This window comes from Schistocerca serialis, chromosome 4, assembly GCF_023864345.2.
Source record: "Schistocerca serialis cubense isolate TAMUIC-IGC-003099 chromosome 4, iqSchSeri2.2, whole genome shotgun sequence".
Lineage (NCBI taxonomy): Eukaryota > Metazoa > Arthropoda > Insecta > Orthoptera > Acrididae > Schistocerca > Schistocerca serialis.
This window is the reverse complement of record NC_064641.1, coordinates 53,934,580-53,956,589: the sequence shown is the minus strand read 5'-3', so window position 1 is coordinate 53,956,589 and position 22,010 is coordinate 53,934,580. Positions and strand designations below refer to the sequence as shown.

The window sequence follows — 22,010 nt, the reverse complement described above, 5'->3', positions numbered from 1 at the left end:
TATCCAGAAATGGGACAACCTGTCCCTAACACCCTCCAACTTCATCCAGTGTTGCCTTCCATCACATTCGTAACCTTTGTAAAATCGTTGTTAAACTACATATCATTTTTAGAACACTGTCTCTACTCCAAGATTTATACATCTACAGCTGTTCCCATTATAAGACCATATGATGCACCCACCTGGTAAACCTGCTTTAGCCCGGCTGCTGGTTAATCTTACAGTATTAACTTTGGGTGACATATAAAACTACAGGTGTTGTGTACCAGGTGACTTGTGTTCACTGCAAGGCTTGTCATATAGAGATGACCATCACAAAACTCCAAAATAAATAAATATCAACAAAACAATCAATTTTTGAAAATATAATGTAACTGTATAGCTAAAAAACCTACTTATGAAGTGGCGGCAGGAGAATACACTTGTAAAAGATATTATATATGCAAGATTTTGGAGACTGTGACACCTCCTTCCGGCACAAGGGTTGTAAGGGAAAGAAGAGGGGAGAAGGAAAAGGACTGGTAAGGTTTAGAAAAAGGGGTAGAGTTAGGAAAAATTACCCAGAACACTGGGTTACGGGAGAATTACCATCCAATAATACCTTTTATATGTGTAATACCTCTCATATGTGTGTTCTCCTGCCACTGATTGGTGAGTAGATTTTTTTGTGTGGCTAGGGCCTCCCGTTGGGTAGACCAGTTGCCTGGTGCAAGTCTTTTGAGTTGATACCACTTTGGTGACTTGCGCATCAGTGGGAATGAGATGAGGGTTTTATTTTATTTTATTTATACATCAAGTTTCATAGGACCAAATTGAGGAGCAAAACTCCAAGGTCATGGAATGTGTCAGTACATGAAATTACAACATAAAAGTAATAACAGATAAAAATAAAATGTTTATGAACCCGAAAAAAGTCAATCCGTATGTTTAAGTAAACGCATTCACCAGTACAACAAGAATCAGCTTAATTTTTCAAGGAACTCATCAGCAGAATAGAAGGAGTGACCCATGAGAAAACTCTTCAGTTTTGATTTGAAAACAGATTACTGCTAAGATTTTTGGTTAGGTTAGTGTTGTTTAACGTCCCGTCGACAACGAGGTCATTAGAGACGGAGCGCAAGCTCGGGTGAGGGAAGGATGGGGAAGGAAATCGGCCGTGCCCTTTCAAAGGAACCATCCCGGCATTTGCCTGAAACGATTTAGGGAAATCACGGAAAACCTAAATCAGGATGGCTGGAGACGGGATTGAACCGTCGTCCTCCCGAATGCGAGTCCAGTGTGCTAACCACTGCGCTACCTCGCTCGGTAAGATTTTTGAATTTGAGTGGTAGCTTATGGACGCAGCAGTATACTCCACACCTTTCTACACAAGAGTTAAAGAAGTCTGAGCCAAGTGCAGGTTTGATTTCTGCCGCGTATTAACTGAGTGAAAGTTGCTTATTCTTGGGAATAACCTAACATTCTTAACAAGAAATGATAGTAGGGAATATTATTGAGATGCCAATGTCAAAATACTCAGACTCGTGAACAGTGGTCGACAAGAGGTTCATGAACTTACACCACTTATTGCCTGAACTGCCCGTTTCTGAGCCAAAAATATCCTTTAAAAATGGGAAGAGTTACCCCTAAATATAATACCATATGACATAAGCGAATGAAAATAAGCAAAGTAGACTAATTTTCATGTCGAATGATCACTCAGGATGATGAAGACAACACAACACCCAGTCCCTGAGCGGAGAAGTTCTCCCATCCAGCCGGGAATCAAACCCAGGCCCCTTAGCATGGCATTCCATTGCGCTGGCCACTCAGCTATCGAGGTGGACCATAGAATACATAAAAAGAGACATATGAGCTGCTTACATTGGGAATGGCAAGTAACCATTTGGTTTGCATACTGTTTGGTGTAACTAAGAGTCTTTAATATCTTCTTCATTTCACAAGCCAATTGGATCTTACGACCTAAGTTCATGAGCCACTTGGATACTTCAGCCTAGCATCACTTTCCCTGAATTTCAGAGATGGAAATTTGCACTTCCACATATCCTCATGTCCTGATTCCTCATTAATCTCAATCTCTGCTGGTTTAGCCACCCCCCCCCCCCCCACCCCACACACACACACACACACACACACACACACACACACACACACACACACACACACGCACACGCTCTCTCTCTCTCTCTCTCTCTCTCTCTCTCTCTCTCTCTCTGTGCGTGTGTGTGTGTGTGTGTGTGTGTGTGTGTGTGTGTCACCAAAAAGGTAAAATGTACCAGTAATATCATTTTTAAAGGAGGAAAGTTGAAAAGATGTTCAAGGCACTCAGATGGTAAGCTAAAAGGGATCCACTTTTTTGTATTCTGCTGGCGACAACAACAACAACAAAAACAAAGAAACACTGGTGCTACATTGAGACAGTATTGTTGGATCACATTCTCAACCACATTACCCATACAGAATAAATATGAAGTGTGTTCAAAAAGTAAGATGACTTTATATTTTTATGAAAAAATATTGATTTATTCATCAATATTCAGGTTGTTCCCTTCAAAGTAATTCCCCTCATACAAAATTGTCCCCTTCAAAGTAATCCCCCTCAGATACAATACACTTGTGCCAATGCTTCTTCCAATCGTCAAAGCACTTTTCATAAGTACTTTTTGGTACTGTCTTGAGTACTTCCAGTGATTCAGTTTTTATTTCCATAATCACTGAAAATCTTCGTACTTTCATAGGTCTCTTCAGTTTTGGGAACAGGAAAAAGTTGCAGAGGGCCAAAGCGAGTGAATATGGTGGCTGAGGAATGATTGTCGTGTTGTTTTTGGCCAAAAACCTCTCACAAGCAACAATGAATGAGCAGGTGCACTGTTTTGATGCAAAAGCCGTGAATTATTTTTCCACAATTCTGGATGTTTACTGTGTGTTGCTTCTCACAAACAGCACATAATGTCAAGGTAATACTCCTTATTGACCCTATGACCTTGAGACAAAAATTCATGATGCTCTGTGCCAAGGTAATTGAAACAGCAGTGAGCAAAACTTTGATATTTGATTGAACTTGATGTGCTTTTTTCAGTCTTGGCTCTCCGGGATGCTTCCATTGGGACGATTGGGGTTTTGTTTCGATATCATAACTGTAAACCCATGTTTTGTCACCAGTTATGACCCTTTTGAAAAAATCAGGCTCATCATTGATGTCATTCAAGAGTGCACCTCAGTGATGATGCTCATGCGATAGTTGTTCTGATAAAATTTGAAAACTTTTGGAACAAACATTGCTGACACACATGTTGTGCTGAAAACATCCAAAAAAATTGCATGACAAGAGCCACTGATATGCAGACATCATCAGCAACTTCTCTTACGGTAATTCGACAACTTTCCAAAACAATTTTCTTCACACCTTAGACATTATCATCTGTTGTTGATGTGCTGGCGCGTCATGAGTGAGGTTCGTCATTCGTATCTTCTCGGCCATCTTGGAAGAGCTTATACCATTTGTAAAAATTTTTTTTTACTTTGAGCAGACTCACTGCCACTCTCAACATTTTTCACTCAAAATTTGTTGCATATTCTTTGCTCCATTTTTTGTAATAATGGAAAATTGCCGAGCACACTAAAACATGTCTAACCTTTCTATCTGTCAAAAACAAACGAAGTATGCTGTACATTTGAAACTGTGAACATGTGTTTGGGACACATGTACCAGCATAACAAAAAAAAAAAAAAAAAAAAAAAAAAAAAAAGATTGATAATCCGCCCAGCTTAACCCACAGGACAGGACAGGACAGGTAGTTTAAATTGTGGAAAAGGGCCAAAATAAGGGACTATCAGTTACACTCAAACATACAACTTTATTATTTGATCAAATATTACAAGAGCCCCCCCAAAAAAATGTTTTTTTAAGCACACAGCTTTGATCTTTGGGACTTAATTACTGGCTGAAAGCTACTTTAATTTAAAAATGACTGAAGGCCAATAACTTAAAACACAAGCATAATCAGAAATTTAAAAGGCAAGCCTTATCTTACAACCGTTCTTTATTTAGGCTGAAGGCGGCCCAAAGAATCTGAGATTTTCAGAGCAACAATTTGAATTCAAAATCGGCTGAAAGCCCAACACTAAAGGCTAAACAATATTAATTTTTGAAAAAAAAAAAAAAAAAAAAAAAAAAAAAGAGCAACGGCCTTACGTAAAACAGCTCTAAATTAGGCAAAGCTACCAAAATAGAAATTTAAAATGCAAAGCCTTATCTTAAAACAGTTCTTTAGTTAGGCTGAAGGCCCAAAGTATCAGACACTTCAAGAGCAAACAAGTTAAATTCAAATCAGCTGAAGGCCTAACACTTAAAACCCCATAACATTAATATTTTTTTAAGTACCAAAGGCCTTACATGAAACAGTTCTTTAATTTAGGCTGAAAGCCTTAAGAGCAAAACAACTCAGTCTCAAAATTGGCTGAAGGCCCTACACTTAAAATTCAACATTAAAACCTTTAAAATGCCAAAGGTCTTACGTGAAACAGTTCTTTAAAGAATCTTATGCCTTAAGAGCAAAACAACCTTAATTAATAAAAAAAAGGGAGGGGGGGCGTACACCCAAGGGCGCTCAGATGTTCGAGGGTCAGCCTGGAATTCAAACACTCATGTTTGCTTAAGTGAGACAGGCAGTCGGGCCAACCATTCACGATCCACCAACAACCCAATGCACCGACAGGATAACTTCCACCTCACCTGACCAGGGCACAACAGGGTGTTCAACGGAACAATGTTGAAGATATTGGTGCCCACAACCAATCATACATGGAGCTGTCAAACTACACACCATGCTAGACAGCAACATTACGATGAGGAAACTACACTGCCTGAAATTTACGTCAATGACCAGGGCAGGTAACCGGAATGTTAATGGCCACAAGGCAGAAGATTTCGCTGGTGCACTTCAATTCAAATAATCAAATACAGTGAAACTCCACTGGAAGGTGGCTAGGATTTTCTGACTAGAAAACCACGTTGTTGCTCACAGGAATATCCCAACAACCGACAATGCACTTCAAACGACACAATGTGAACAGTCTTGACTTGCTGGTAGGTTAAATCAAAACTCAACTTTCGTGTCCAGGGTCAGTGAGCCACGGACCTTGTAGCAGTGGGAACAGCCCCACACACTCTGACACCGCGCAGAGACCCCCAGTGGCCCCACCCAAACTACATCCCGCGGAACATTCCTCGCTGCTCCACACCAACCGACTGACTGGTCACATACTGCCCATCCGCAAACTATAAGCAGCAGTCAAAGATAGTCCAAGGTGTGAATATCAATACACACCGCTGCTGCCACCTGCAGAAGGAGAGGATAAGAGCATAATCGCAATAATGGCGGGAGGCTAAACACAGAAGCACAATGAAGGATTAATCCAGTGCCTAGCATGAGCCAGCCCCGGCTCAACCTCTCCCCCTCAAACTTAACACAGGAAGGGGGTAATTGAACCCCTGAACTACCTGAACTTAACTGGGCTAAGGTGAACCCGATATTGCTTACCTGAACTGTTCTCCTTGACCAGCAGATTTAGCGGGCCTAAAATAGGCACGATGGTGCAAGGCCGCAGAAAACAAGGAGTAAATTTACTAAGATTCCCGCCTCGCACCTGCCTCCCCAGGAAATTGCAGACATAAACTTGATCCCCAGGTCTGCCCTTAAAGGTTTCCCGATTGCAATTATAACACTGAGCTTGTTTATTATAGGCTCTGACTATATTACTCCTGGCCCGGGTCCAGTTTTCCTTGATAACACGGGGACTAATATCGGCTGGAATAAGATCTTGAGTTTCCCACAAGTTTGAAAGAGGGGAATTAACCGGGTAGGAAAGGATCAAGGAGGTGGGCGTAGCTCGCAAGGCTTCGTGACTGGTGGTATTAAAGGAAAAACTAAGCCAGGGAAGACTGGAGTCCCATTTACTAGGGGTTTTCTTTTTCTGATGATAAATAATCATCGTGGACTTAAGATTTTGGTTAACTCTCTCCGCGAAAGACCTCTGGGGATAATATGAGGTGGTAGTGATGTGTCTGACACCGTTATGAAAACAGAAGGCCTTGAAAGGAGCCGAAAGAAAAGCAGGAGCGTTATCACTAACAAGCTGCTTGGGTGGGCCAAAAATACTGAAAATATTAGTTAAATGATAAATAGTGGTGGCAGCAGTAACGTTACGGTTCGGGAGGAGCCAAGTAAATCTGGAGAACGCATCGATAATAACTAGTATGTATCGATGACCCTTCTTAGTACTAGGTAAAGGTCCTAAATAATCAATATAGAGTTTGTGCATAGGGCATGACTCTCGTTCAGAACTCAGCAAACCCTGTTGAAGAGCATTCTTGGGTTTGGCTCCATTACACAAGCAGCATTGAGATATCATCTCTCACACATTCCGGTCCATAGAGGGCCAAGTTAAATGCTCCTTGATTTTTTTGGAGAGTCTTATAAGTACCCAAGTGGCCACCGACCAATGAATCATGAAAATAAAGAAAAACAGGGCACACCAAAGTTACAGGCAAACAGATCTACACACCTTGCTGAACAGCAACAACACGATGAGGAAACTACACTGCCTGAAATTTACATCAATGGCCGGGGCAGGTAACTGGAACGTTAACAGCCACAAGGCAGAAGATTCTGCTTGTGCATTTCAATTCAAATAACCAAGTACAGTGAAACTCCACTGGAAGGTGGCTAGAATTTTCCAACTTGCAAACGACGTTGTTGCTCACAGGAATATCCCAACAGCCGGCAACGCACTCCAAACGACACAATGTGAACAGTCTTGACTTGCTGGTAGATTAAATCAAAATTCAACTTTCGTGTCCAGGGTCGGTGAGCCATGGATCTCGTAGCAATGGGAACAGCCCCACGCACTCTGACACCACATAGAGATCGCCAGCGGCCCCGGCCGAAGTACGTCCTGCAGAGAATTCCTCACTGCTCCACACCAACCGGCTGGCTGGTCACACACACCCAGCTAGAAACTTTAAGCGCCAGTCAAAGATAGTGGAAGGAGAGGATAACAGCATAATCACGATAACGCCGGGAGACTAAACACATAATCGCAACGAATTTTTAATTCAGTGCTTAGCATGAGCCAGCCATGGCTCAGTATGTTACCCGTGTAATATGGAAAGTCACCTTACTTTTTGAACAGCCCTTGTGTAATATTAAACCACTACAAGCTGTGGTAAGAGCTAATTATTGCTCTAAATTAGAGAGACCATGAATGTTTTCTAGGTGAATCTCACTCCATACTGTAGGAAAATATAGATCATTACTTACCATAAAGAAGACATTGCAGACAGGCACGATTAAAAGACACTTGCGTAAAGCTTTCGGCCCAGCCTTCATCAGCAAATGAGAAACACACACCATTCACAAACACAAGTAAGCACATCTCATGCCCACATGACTGCTGACTCTTGCAGCTCGGGCCAGAATGTAACTATTCGTGTGGGACGCAAGCAGCAATCTGTAGCAGGCAGTGAAGTGGAAGGGATAGTAGTGTACGGATGGAGGGGTGGAGAGGGAGAGAGGAACATAGTCTGGAGACATGTGCAGGGACTAGAATGCCACCAGGTGCAGGATCAGGAGACTATTGGGCAGGGAGATGGGGCAAAAAGGAGTAGAAAAGTGTGAAGTGTGGGGAAGGATGGACAGGTGTGTTGGCAGACGGCAGCAAACAGAGAGGATGGGAGACAAGAATGAGGAGATGATAGGACAAGGGATGGAAACTTTTGGGTAGAGGGTGTAGGGACAGTATGTTACCACAGGCTGAGGCTGGGATAATTATGGGAGTGGATAATATGTTGTAAGGGTAACTCCCATCTGTGCAGTTCAGAAAAGCTCGTGGTGGAGGGGAGGATTCAGATGGCTCAGGTAATGAAGCAGCCATTGAATTCAAGCAAGTTGTGTTTAGCTTTATGTTGTGCCGCAGAGCTGTCTACTTTGCTCTTGGCCACAGTTTGGCAGTGACGGTTCATCCTCTTGGGACAACTGGTTACTAGTCAGACCAATATCAAAAGCTGTGCAATGATTGCAGCATAGCTGATAAATGACATGGCTGCTTTCACAGGTAACGTGGCACTTGATGGGGTAGGATAAACCTGTGACAGGACTAGAATACGAAGTGCTTCATGGTGGATTGGAGAGGTCTTGCACCTGGGTCTTCCACAGGGCTTCGATTATCTGCCGTCATGCCCTGAAGTGAGGGACATCCTACCTGAGATCCTTCCCACACCTACTAAAGTTGCGTTCCATCTCCACTCACCCAGTACTTCCTATTCCAGTCCTGTCACAGGTTTATCCTACCCTATCAGTGGCTGGGCCATATGTGAAAGGAGACATGTTATTTATCAGGTCTGCTGCAATCATTGTACAGCTTTTTACATTGGTGTGACTATCAATCAGCTGACCCTGAGGATGAACAGCCACTGCCAAAGTGTGGCCAAGAGCAAAGTAGACCACCCTGTGACGTAACGTGCTTTATTTCAATGTCTGCTTCATAACCTGAGCCATTTGGATCCTCCCCTCCACCAACAGCTTTTCTGAACTGCACAGCCAGGAGTTGTCCTTACAACAGATTCCCCTTTTCCATAATTATCCCAGCCTCAAACTACAGTAACACAACGTGATCACACACCCTCTTTCCAACAGTTTCCACTCCGACTGTCATATCGTCTCCTTTGTATTCTTGTCTCCTACCCTCTTTGTTTGCTGCCCTCTGCCAGTGCACCCACCCATCTTTCCCCACCCCTTCTCCTTTTTTGCTCCTTTTTTCCCCACCTCTCTGCCCCACAACCTCCTGATACTGTGCCTGTTTGCATTCTAGTCCCTGCTCACTGCTCCAGACAGCGTTCCTCTCTCCCACCACTGTACATTACAATCCCCTTCCCCTTCCCTTTCCCCTTCCCCCTTTCCCTTCCCCTGTGCCCTTTCCCCTTCGCCGTTCCCCCTTCACCTCCCCTTTCACATTCCCCTTACCCTTCCGTGTTCCCTCTAGACTGCTGGTTGCATCCCACATGATAGTTTCATTGTAGCCCAAGCTTCCAGAGTTGGTGATCATGTATGCATGAAGTATGCTTGCTTGTGTGTGTGTGAATGGTGTGTGTTTCTCTTTTGCTGATGAAGGCTTTGCCCGAAAGCCTTATGTAACTGTCTTTTAATTGTGCCTGTCTGCAGTTAACATGTCTTCTTTACAGTAACTAGCAATTTATGTTTTCCAACATTGTTGACATTCCTAGTTGGAGTTTCCATTGTTTAATTTTATACTGTTTTAGTCACAATTCACAGATCCATCAGTGTGCCAATGTCACACAGTACTGCAGCTACTGTTCGTAAAATATGTTACTTTAAAATACAGAAGTCAGCAAATGTGACTTTCTGAAGACAAAATTGTCTTCTCTCATCAACACACCCTTGGTGCTGCACTTAAACAAATTACAAGACACCTAGAATGCTGAAGCTTCATTCAGTGTAACGATTACTATTGCTTCGCCGATGTTCGTATTATCTTAATAGCTCATGAAGTGAACATCTAAGACACATGTTTTGATATGATGTTGCAGTGTGTGTGTTTGCATTTGTGGCAGCTTCATGTAATATATAATACAGTTTTTATGCCAGTAATGTGGTGATATTACTCTGAAAGTGTAACAGCATTTTCTTTTTTGCAGCATTAACAGCTTTCATATTTCATAATGAAATAAAGAAAATGCAGGATGGAACAATGACAATATTATGAAAAGGATAGTTGCTACTCACCAAATAGCAGAGATGCTGAGTGGCAAATAGGCACAACAAAAAGCTTTCGGCCAAAAAAGCCTTCATCGGAACTGGACAAAAAAAAAAAAAACACGCACACACACACAAATGCAAATGCAATTAACACACACATGACCACAGTCTCCGGCTGCCGAATATGGTCTCAGCAGCTGAAAGATTGTTTGTATGGCAGTCTTTTTGTTGTACTTATTTGCCAGTCGGCATCTCTGCTATATAGTGAGTAGCAACTATCTTTCTCATAATATTGTCAATATTTCATAATGATCCTTTCCTCATGGTCCATATTTATGTGAGTGTATATTTGTGTAGTGAGCTACTAAAGTATCGTAGTTGTGCAGATCACTGTTTTTGTGTAGTATGAAACAGTTTCATTGGTACACTAAAGGCAGGATTTTTTATCATAAATACATTGTGGGCAGGAAAGAGCAGAACAGAAAGTTTTTGTATTTTAGTACTATCACTAGATAGGCTTCGACATACTAGCAGAATCTATTATAATGAATTTTAAATTATTATGTAACAGCATTTTTATTCTTTGATGCTAAAGTGTGTAGTTTGAATTCAGTTCATTGTCCTGTTCGTAGCTTCCCTACCCAGTGACTGTTGGTTTTGAAAATAATGAAATTCAGACATTGAGCATGTTATAAAATTTTATTGCAAACAGTGATACATTTCTTTGTTAAAAGTGCTGCATTATTTGAATTTTTTTTGAATAACAGATTCTCAGATGCATGGAAAACATGCAAACTGTTGAACACCAAGGAACCGTGGACACGTTTAGGAGAAGCAGCACTGAAAAATCTTGAAGTAGAATTTGGTAAGTTGTATATACAATAATTTATACATTAGGCATGATGAATTGAGTGAAGGATAGTTTAGTTTAATTATTTGCATACTCCATGGATCATAATTGTGACTTCATGTTCTGTTTTACAATTGTTGTATAATATACCCTTCCTCAGTGAAAAATATGGCATCATTCTGACTGTTTTTGCAATTATCTCAAGTTATCTTCCCGCCTCTTTTTTTAATATAATGATTTATACTTAACTATCTTCTCTCTCTCTCTCTCTCTCTCTCTCTCTCTCTCTCTCTCTCTCTCTCTCTCTCTGAAGTGATAAGAAACAAAATTATCTGCCAATGGCTACAATAGTAAGAGCAGTCAGTTGTTAAAGAGGACAGACACTATATAGAAAGAAATATTGAATAATTATTCATGAATGCAGCGAGAAACTGTTTGTAGTTTGTAAGGTAAATTTTGATGTAAATTTCAAACATTTGAACACAATAGGGAGAAAGTTGTATAAAGAAGAAAGGTATAGCTGGGGACACAGTAATGAGACTTCTGTGGGGTGACAACCTGGTTGCTGTGGGACAGAAAATTGTGGTTGGAGGATGAGGTGTCGACGAATATGTGTGGGCATCTAGGCACAGAAGTAGAAGGGTAAGATTTGCCCTATTGATGGACAGCAGGTTAATGAGCTCTAAATTTGTAGGGCAGAAATGTATAAAGCTGAGCATAAATCTTTGTTATTAGGTCTGTCTTGCCTTGGGAAACAGAAGACTGAGGCTATAGTTCTCCAGTGCAGTCCAAAAGCATGCAATTTTTTTGGTGTGAAATGAAAACATCTTGCAGAAGCCTGTTCAAGGAACTGGTGATACTGACTACTGCTTCCTTAAAGAAATTTACCAGAAAGTGTTTCTGTTTCAAGCCAGTAGTTCATGAAATCAGTCATAGAAATAGGAATAATCTACACAAATATTGGAAGTCATGTACTTTGGTCCATTTTTTCAGGAACATACATTTTCAATAACCTACCAGTAGCCGTGTAGAGTTAATCTACTAATAAAGTGTTATTTGAGAGAAGCCTAAAGGATATATCGGTGGTCAGCTCATTCTACTCCATTGTCAATTTTATTAAGAAAACTAGCTGATTTGTGGATTCAGGATGGGCCAGAAGTCATGAAGTCGTCATCACTGCTTTCAAATTGCACAGTTTTTGTTCACTGAATGCTGCTGAATTTTGCTGTGGTCAACCTTCCATCCTTCCTCTGTCAGAATCTGAAACGAAAGAGCAGAGAAAAGACTAATTAAAAAAAGTTATTCACAGTTACCAGCCCTTTGTGACTTTTGAACAACCCTGTATTATTAACCATCAAATTATGTGATTGTTATGTAAAATCTGACTTCTCCATATCGTCAGAGCAGTAGTCAATATAAATAAGTGTTGTAACTTGATTTTCTTTTTGATGTTTCGTGCCCACTATAGTTTCGGAATTGTCATTTGCACCATCAGTGTATTGTATATTTGCATGTTTTATAACAAGTTGATTATTACCTCTTAAATAAAAATTATGTTTAAGATTTTTTGTCTTACACCACACTTATGAGGACTATTTCACGAAGGATTTGTGGCAGGGATTTAGCTTACCTATTTTGTAATTACGTGTTATTTATTTTGTTTTATGACTTGTTCTACATCCTTGAGGAACTCCTCCGAATGGATTCATAAACCAAAAGTACATCTCATCAAGTCATATCAAATCAATCTTCCTTTTATCAGTGGTCAATACAGACAATATAATATTTATCGTTTTTCTAGCTGTGTGATTGCTGATGGTAACCTATAGGCAGAATATCAGTTTTTATTTCTCCAGAAGCAATGGTGTGGCCTCATTCCTTGTTCTCTCCCAAATGATTAAGATCTTAAACTGAGCTGTGACAGTTGTATATTTGTAACATTCTGCATTCAGATTTGTCATTTTGAATGTTGTTAATTATATATGTCAGCATATTTATTTACATCATTATTTGTGGAGAAGGGGCATTGGGTCACTCTTAATTTTCCAGTTCTGTATTTTTGTTGAGAAAGAGAACCAAAATAGTGTTCATGCTAAAAGTTAACATTTTATGCTTTTATGAATTCATAAATATTTATTCAAATATATGTGGAACAATAATCCCAACAACAAATATTGCATGAGCACTATATGAAAATTTTATCTTTGCAGCCATTCAAGTGTATCAAGAAATTGATGATGCAGGAATGGTTTGGGCCCTTGAGAATATCCAAGATGAGGAAGACAGGCGACTATTAACTGGTCATATGGCAGTATTCTTAAAGAACTTCGATAAGGCTCAGGTTGTATTATTATATGTGTACATGATATTGTTTTTAAAAATATGGACTTACTTTTATATCTGCAAGCGCAAATTACCTTACAGGAACCAAAGCTCTAAGGGAATTGATGAAAGAAAATAGACAAAATGGAAAAATAATTTTCCTGGAATGGAAAAATAATTTTCCTGGAGGTTAAAGAGTATGTACGACCCGGGACAACAGGGAAATCCGGGAAGAGCCCAGGAATTTTTTCATCTGGGAGAAAACCGGGAAAAACCTGGGAATTTTTCAGAATTCCATTGTTTTAGCTTTCAGTTAAATTTTTGTAATTTTGACTGGTAAGAATTGATTCTCTAGCAAAGAATGTTACTGTATCCTGCTACTGGAGACTTATACTGCAGAAATAAAATATGGACGAGAGGGGGAAAAAATAAAATTTAAGTGGCAAAGGAAGTGCGCCATTTACAACAACAAAACATTGTGCACGCACAAGCGTCTGCAAACAGCAAAAATATGTCAAAGGCCTTAGGGTGAAGATTATGTAATACTTTGTGACAATAAACTGCTTCCTATGAGCATGACGTCACAACTGTTTACATTAGGTTTGTTTGACTAGTTGCCAACGGGTTCATGCGCATGCACAGTTGACTCTCTTATGAGCAGTACCTTCTCCCACTTCCCACTATTTGAAGTGTGGCTGTTAGCTGTATAGGAAGTAGCAGCAAGCAGCCATATGCTAATGAGAAAAATTTTCCTTGCGCTCCCTAGCTGCCAGATTCGCGCATGTGCAGAGTTTTCCGCGTTGTGGTGGGGCTGGGGTTAGTCTCCACGTGATCCCTGTGTTAAGTGATTTCACTGTTTCCTCTTCATTTACAGCTCATACATCAAATGATATCAAAACTGATTTCTGTGCCCAGGAGCTATCAAGTTAATTAAAATACATTCACATAATTATGGAGGGCAAAAATATATTATTGGTTTCAGTTTTCTGATTTTATTTTATTTCCAAGTTATTATCAGTTAATCATTAATTGCCTTGCAGAACAATGAAGCTATTTTTATCAGTTTGCTAAAGAAATTTGGCTTTATTAATTGTTCCACTGAGGCAATCAATTTATTTGAAGCAAAGTGTTTCATTCGACAGTAATGGCTAGTTCCAACTGTTTCGCTGAATTTCAAGTGCACATTTTCATCTTCTGACATGTATGGCATTAAGCCATAATAAAGAACCAAATACGAGATAGTACAGTACTGGTACTATAAGAAAATTTACATTCCAAAAACCACATTGAAAAGCTTAATATTAGATGGGATCTACTTCATTGTGAATCTGGAAAGAAACAATGTGCACTTCAAGCCAAATTATGCATTTTAGTATGATTTGTGAAATTCTGATGCTCTTGGAGTATCCTTTGATGTCCTGTTTCTTTTATGGCATAATGTAAGCTCTCTTAGTGCTTTATACATATGAACATGCGGGCTTCCTACACCATTGCAGCTGCGCACATGCAATAATGCCTGTTTTCTGGCGCTCAATGGCACCTGCTAAATCAAACAGTCTCAGGATAGTATTGCGAACAGGGGTTCGAAAAGCGTTATTTTCAAAGTAAATTTCTTTTTTACACCAGATGAATTACGTTAGTCCTCACCCCCATGAATCACGGACCTTGCCGCTGGAAGGGAGGCTTGTGTGTCTCAGCGATACAAATAGCCATACCGTAGGTGCAACCGCAACAGAAGGGTATCTGTTGAGAGGCCAGACAAATATGTAGTTCCTGAAGGGGTGCAGCAGTCTTTTCGGTAGTTGCAGGGGCAACAGTCTGGATGATGGACTAACCTGGCCTTGTAACACTAAATAAAACGGCCTTGCTGTGCTGGTACTGTGAATAGCTGAAAGCAAGGGGAAACTACAGCCGTAACTTTACTCGAGGGCATGCAGCTTTACTGTATGGTTAAATGATGATGACCTCCTCTTGGGTAAAATATTCCGGAGGTAAAATAGTCCCCCATTCGGATCTCTGGGCAGGGACTACTCAGGAGGACGTCATTATCAGGAGAAAGAAAACTGGTATTATACGGATCGGAGTGTGGAATGTCAGATCCCTTAATCGAGCAGGTAGGTTAGAAAATTTAAGAAGGGAAATGTATAGATTAGTGTTAGATATAGTGGGAATTAGTGAAGTTGGGTGGCAAGAGGAACAAGACTTCTGGTCAGGTGAATACAGGGTTATAAATACAAAATCAAATAGGGGTAATGCAGGAGTAAGTCTAATAATGAATAAAAAAATAGGAGTGCGGGTGAGCTACTACAAACAGCATAGTGAACGCATTATTGTGGTCAAGATAGACACGAAGCCCTCGCCTACCGCAGTAATACAAGTTTATATGCCAACTAGGTCCGCAGATGATGAGGTGATTGATGAAATGTATGATGAGATAAAAGAAATTATTCAGATAGTGAAGGGAGATGAAAATTTAATAGCCATGGGTGACTGGAATTCGATAGTAGGAAAAGGTAGAGAAGGAAACATAGTAGGTAAATATGGAGTGAGGGTAAGAGATGAAAGAGGAAGCCACCTGGTAGAATTTTGCACAGAGCATAACTTAATCATAGCTAACACTTGGTTCAAGAATCATGAAAGAAGTTTGTATGCATGGAAGAGGCCTGGAGATACTGGAAGGTTTCAGATAGATTATGTAATGGTAAGACAGAGATTTAGGAACCAGGTTTTAAATTGTAAGACATTTCCAGTGTCAGAGAGTTTCAGGGAGAGCATAAGGGAACAAGTGACAGGAATGGGGGAAAGAAATACAGTAGAAGAAGAATGGGTAGCTTTGACGGATGAAGTAGTGAAGGCATCAGAGGGTCAAGTAGATAAAAAGACAAGGGCTAGTAGAAATCTGTGGGTAACAGAAGATGTATTGAATTTAATTGATGAAAGGAGAAAATATAAAAATGCTCTAAATTAAGCAGGCAAAAAGGAATATAAACATCTTAAAAATGAGATCGACAGGAAGTGCAAAATGGTGAAGCAGGGATGGCTAGGAGATAAATGTAAGGACGTAGAGGCATATCTCACTAGGGGTAAGATAGACTCTGCCTACAGGAAAATTAAAGAAACCTTTGGAGAAAAGAGAACCGCTTGTATGATTATCAAGAGCTCAGATGGAAACCCAGTTCTAAGCAAAGAAGGGAAAGCAGAAAGGTGGAAGGAGTATATAGAGGGTCTACACAAGGGCAATGTTCTTGAGGACAATATTATGGAAATGGAAGAGATGAAGATGAAATGGGAGATATAATAATGCGTGAAGAGTTTGACAGAGGACTGAAAGACCTTAGTCGAAACAAGGCCCCAGGAGTAGACAACATTCTATTAGAACTACTGACAGCCTTGGGAGAGCCAGCCCTGACAAAACTCTACCATCTGGTGTACAAAATGTATGAGACAGGCGAAATACCCTCAGACTTGAAGAAGAATATAATAATTCCAATCCCAAAGAAATCAGGTGTTGACAGATGTGAAAATCACCGAACTATCAGCTTAATAAGCCACAGCTGCAAAATACTAACGCAAATTCCTTACAGACTAATAGAAAAACTGGTAGAAGCCGACCTCGGGGAAGATCTGTTTCGTTTCCGTAGAAATACTGGAACACGTGAGGCAATACTGACCCTACGAATTATTTTGGAAGATAGATTAAGGAAAGGCAAAACTATGTTTCTAGCATTTGTAGACTTGGAGAAATGTTTTGATAATGTTGACTGGAGTACTCTCTTTCAAATTCTGAAGGTGGCGGGGTAAAATACAGGGAGCGAAAGGCTATTTACAATTTGTACAGAAACCAGATGTCAGTTATAAGAGTCGAGGGGCATGAAAGGGAAGCAGTGGTTGGGAACTGAGTGAGACAGGGTTGTAGCCTACCCCTGATGTTATTCAATCTGTATATTGAGCAAGCAGTAAAGGAAACAAACGAAAAATTCAGAGTAGAAATTAAAATCCATGGGGAAGAAATAAAAACTTTGAGGTTCGCCGATGACATTGTAATTCTGTCAGAGACAGCAAAAGACCTGGAAGAGCAGTTGACTGGAATGGACAGTGTCTTGAAAGGAGGATATAAGATGAACATCAACAAAAGCAAAACAAGGATAATGGGATATAGTCGAATTAAATCAGGTGATGCTGAGGGAATTAGATTAGGAAATGAGACGCGTAAAGTAGTAAATGAGTTTTGCTGTTTTGGGAGCAAAATAACTGATGATGGTCGAAGTAGAGAGGATATAAAATGTAGACTGACAATGGCAAGGAAAGCGTTTCTGAAGAAGAGAAATTTGTTAATATCGAGTATAGATATAAATGTCAGGAAGTCTGTTTTCAGAGTATTAGTATGGAGTGTAGGCACATATGGAAGTGAAACTTGGACGATAAATAGTTTGGACAAGGAGAGAATAAAAGCTTTCAAAAAGTGGTGCTACATAAGAATCCTGAAGATCAGATGGGTAGATCACATAACTAATGACGAGGTAATGAATAGAATTGGGAAGAAGAGAAATTTTCACATGTATGAGTTCCTGCATATCAGAGGCCTTTCCAAAACTTCTCCCCTTTCTTTCTATCAAAAGTCTTTCAAAAACTTCTCTTCCCCATTTTTTTATCGCCTCCCCCCCCCCCCCCCCCCCCGGAAGTTTTACGCCAGTGTATAAAACATTAACATTCAAAGGATTGATAAGTTTTACAGTTCTGAGGGAAAAATCTACAGAAAACCTACTGTCACTTAGCATGGAAAAAGTGTATTTTTGCCCAGGAAAAAGTATATTTTTTAAATGGGACATCTGAGAAAAATCCAGGACTTTTTTCCTTGTCCGTGTATACACCCTGAGGTTAATTTCACTCTGTGAAGGTCTCAATGAGACAGTGATGAGAATGGTGCAGGGTGATAAAGGAACAAGAACTCTCGATGTATGGTATAAGTAAAAAGTTCTTAAATATATTTTGATGTAAGAGATAATAACCAGCTTGCCCCAAAACTTGAAAATGGACAATACACTGATGGTATGGCGCATATGATAATTCTTAAGCTATTGTAACCTGAACTCTCCACAGTTCCTATCCCTTTATCACCTGGCACCAAACTTGTCACTGCCAATGGAACCTCCTTTTATAATAAAATCCCTAATGCCCATGACTTTGCCACTATTGAACACTACCTTTCCCAACGCCTGAACAGCTCCAACCTACAACCTCCTTCCCGGTCACCATAACCAACTATATCCTCACCCAAAATTATTTTCCTGTGAAAACATCACCTATAAAGAAATCCATGGTACAGCAATGGGTGTTCGCATGGCACCATCCTGTGCCAACCTATTCATGGGCCATCAAGAGGAATCGTATGCAACTACCCAGAGTCCCAAATCCCTCATTTATTTCAGATTCCTTGATGTAATGTTCATGACTTGGGCTGATGATGAGACACCTTTTCACATTCCTTCAGAACCTTAACCCACCTTCTCATCCATTTGCTTCATGTGGTCCTCCTAAAACCAGCAAGCCACCTTCCTTGATGTCGACCTTGCAATGTTCTGCTGGTTCTTAACCATGATATCAGGCGGTTAAATAATGTCTGATCAGGAGCTAATACTTGCTGTTATTGAGTCTAGTCTTGCTCATCTTATTGTTTCAGCACATTTACCAAGGTCTTCTGATCGAACTCCATTTTTATTTTTTATTTTACTCTTCTCTACATACTAACTAACTTCTTTAACTCTGAATGGCCTGATACTGTATGTTTCAACAAGTACCCTCCTATTATGATTCAACTCTTGTACCTGGATGTTTGACTGTCACGTTTACACTTCATAGATAAGAGCATATCACCCTTGATTCCCCTGTAAAAAGTCACAGTGCTAACATTCACCTCCACTTAGAAGAATAAATACTCATCTTAATTCCACAGTCAATTTGCTGGCTTTAGTTTGTTAATGTCCTTTGTTTGCCACATATTAATGTAAAACTTATGTTAGTTATAAAGGAATGTTTCTTAAGGCACCTGTCATTTCATCATATTTTTAGTGTAGAGACCTTTTTTTCATTGAAAATGTCTACTAACAAAACAGCTCCAGATGTGAAATACCTGTAATTTTATGGGGTGATTCTTTCGAAGAAGAAGACAGCAACCAACCGCTATTGGCAATAGTGGCTGGTTGCTGACTTCTTCTTTGGAAGAATCAACCTATATTTTTTACACAGCCGTGATCTCAAAATGTCAGTTTTTGACAAAATAGCAGTAACCCTATAATGGGCCTTCATAACGATCCTTCTTTTGTTAATTGTGAACTGTGATGAAAGACTTTCACTAGCACCATGTCATTGAGCTTAAAATTAGGGATAATTGCTTTTAAATTATTTTCATGCACTCAGCTGTGCATGCGTAATTATAATCCTCTCTGCCTTTTCTTGTAAATTTCTAGTTGGTACCTCTTCTATTCCAGGCCAAGAAAAAATTTTCAGCAGTGGTTCTCCTATGAACTTTTCACTCAACACTTCTACTGGTAAAAGTCCAGTTGATAAGTGAGGTAATTCATTAACGATAACTTGAAACTCTGGAATAATCTGTGACCAGGTCATGTGTTTTGTAGAACAAGACTTACAACATAATCTTCCAGTCTCTTTCATAATTCTCTCCAATAACAATAAATATATAATAATCGAGACTTAGTCTACAATTAAGTAATGCCAACATAAATATTTTATTCCTTACTAACAGCCACTGGGTCAAAGAAACATATATGCCCATTTATATAACCAGTAATGATGTAATCACACTTAACATAAAGTGCACAACGCCCTAGGAAAAATACCTTCTCTACAATAAAATACCATTACATATTAAATCCCAGTCTAGTAATTATATGATTTGACATGCATTACCGTTAACACCTGTGAGGGATAAATTTAACTTCAGTCTTACACCTGGTCACTGAACCAGCGATTATATTAAGCATCTACATTTCCTGAACAGCAGACAGATCTCTCAACAGTTTTTTTAACATTACACAGTGACACAAATTCATCTTAACACTATTCTCAATTGTTTTTCTCCTCCAACAATACACAAATAACTATAAAGAAATTGCCATTGCTTCAGGTAAGTAAATAAGAATAAATCAAATTGTAAAAATCTTAACCAACAATGTAGACTAAATAAAAATGGTTCCAGCTCAGATAATAGTTTTCGAGAGGCACACCACATCAGACTTGTCCACGTTGTCCTCAGCATAAAATAATCAAGCTACCTCGAGTATTTGGACAATAGACATTCCTTAAAGCTAGGCTTCTGACTCTTCATTGATCAGTGTGTTTCCTGCTGTTCAGTACCAAGAATGTACATGAAGTAGCATGCCTAACATTATGCGTGATAAACTGTTAATAAACATTACTGCTTCTACAGATAATACATTGTGTAATAGTTTACATAAAACACTGTCATAGAATAATGCTCTATTCAGATACATTGTAGGAGCCCACCAAATGCAGCCTCCTACATGAGTGTAAGTAGAATGGCGGAGGTGCAGTTATAGTGTCCTTGGGAGCACCAAGATGCTAATGAGACATCATTCAGTTACCAGTCATGAACTACAACCCAAATCACTATAAAATTATTCTTGGTAAATCTTAATGCCAATTTCCTGGTACACAATACCGTCAGCAGAGAGCCGACAGTGTGCGTGTGCACAGTGGTGCAATGGATAGCACATCCAACTACGTATCACAAGATTTCAGGTTCAGAGCCTGGCAGGGTTATGCATTTTTAAAAGTTATACATGTAATATGTAAATAGCATTAGCAAGAACTCATTGTGGCAGCTGTTTCGATGTGGGATGTGTTATACATAGCTTCACATTAATCTTAGTCTGAGAAATGGACAACTAAGGATAAATCCGTTTAAATTGCTTAAAAATAATTAACTTTTTTGCACCATGCAGGTGATACAAATGTAAGGACTGTGATGCTTGTGAGTGGAAACTTGCTTCAACTTTATGTAAGATGATGAAAATTTAAACAAAAAGGGTACTAGCTGAACAGTTGTTTCCAGTAACATAAAATGTGTTTGTGATCACATTAACTAAAAACTTTTTAAAGGTAACATGTGTGAACAGTGGTTTCAGTTGTAAAGTGCACGTAAATGGCAAGGAAAACGCAACAATAGCCCTTTTCTGTTTCTGATGGGTGTCTTGAAGTTCTGTAATTGTGATCTAGTTTTCATATGAGAGGACTGTTGACTCATTTTACAAATAAATTAAAATATTTCATCTTGTTACATTTGTCCCACTCTACCACCAGAGCTGCTAAAGTGTTACCAGGGTATAGAGTGTAATGAAAATTTTCACCGGAGTTTAATTTCATCAAATGATGCTGTCTTTCCTTGCAACAGCTGGAAAGCTTATCTCAAAGGTATATTATTGTTAACAGAGAGCAAAACATTTTTAATTAAGTTAGGGGACTTGTATATCAACGTGGTGACATTTTGACAGTACAGTGTAAGCACATTTTATGCATCTGCTCATCCTTTGGAACACTCAGAAACAATTTTCAGGAGTTTTTACATATTTATTTATACAGTGTGGTGCTACACACCATTCGTAATCCATTTTCTGAAGCAACACAATTAATGAGCTTCGTGACAATAGGAGCAGCAAGCTAGCTGGTGATGTCACAGGCATCATGTGACTCAAATGAAGTGTTGTAGCAGGCTTTCAAATTATTTGAATTTCATTCAAGAGGAAAAAAAGAATGTTATGAGCATAAAATGACATAATTATATATTTTAGATGATTTCCAGAAAACAGTCAAATACCCTGTTTACAGGTGCAGGCTGGTGTTGTTGGGGATCAGTGCTGTAGCCCCATCGTAAGAGGGTCTGGCGGCTGTCACATCATTACAACCCATCAGGGTTGTGGACGTTTGTCAGAACCTCAGTGCTCTCATTCAGTGAAGTTCCACTTAGCCTTGGCCCCAGAAATCTGCATACCCCTGTTGTCAGTCGTCAAGATGGTGTGTAGGTG

At 39.6% G+C, this 22,010-nt stretch overlaps 1 protein-coding gene across 1 annotated transcript in view; it reads left to right on the top strand.

Annotated features, from left to right (window-relative positions):
- LOC126473900 (WD repeat-containing protein 19) overlaps positions 1 to 22,010 on the top strand; it is a 301,274-nt gene that overhangs the window by 182,163 nt on the left and 97,101 nt on the right. Inside the window, exons 13-14 of the mRNA XM_050101244.1 lie at positions 10,544 to 10,641; positions 12,837 to 12,967. Coding sequence (XP_049957201.1) covers positions 10,544 to 10,641; positions 12,837 to 12,967 — 229 coding nt within the window. The remainder of the gene's footprint in view (positions 1 to 10,543; positions 10,642 to 12,836; positions 12,968 to 22,010) is intronic.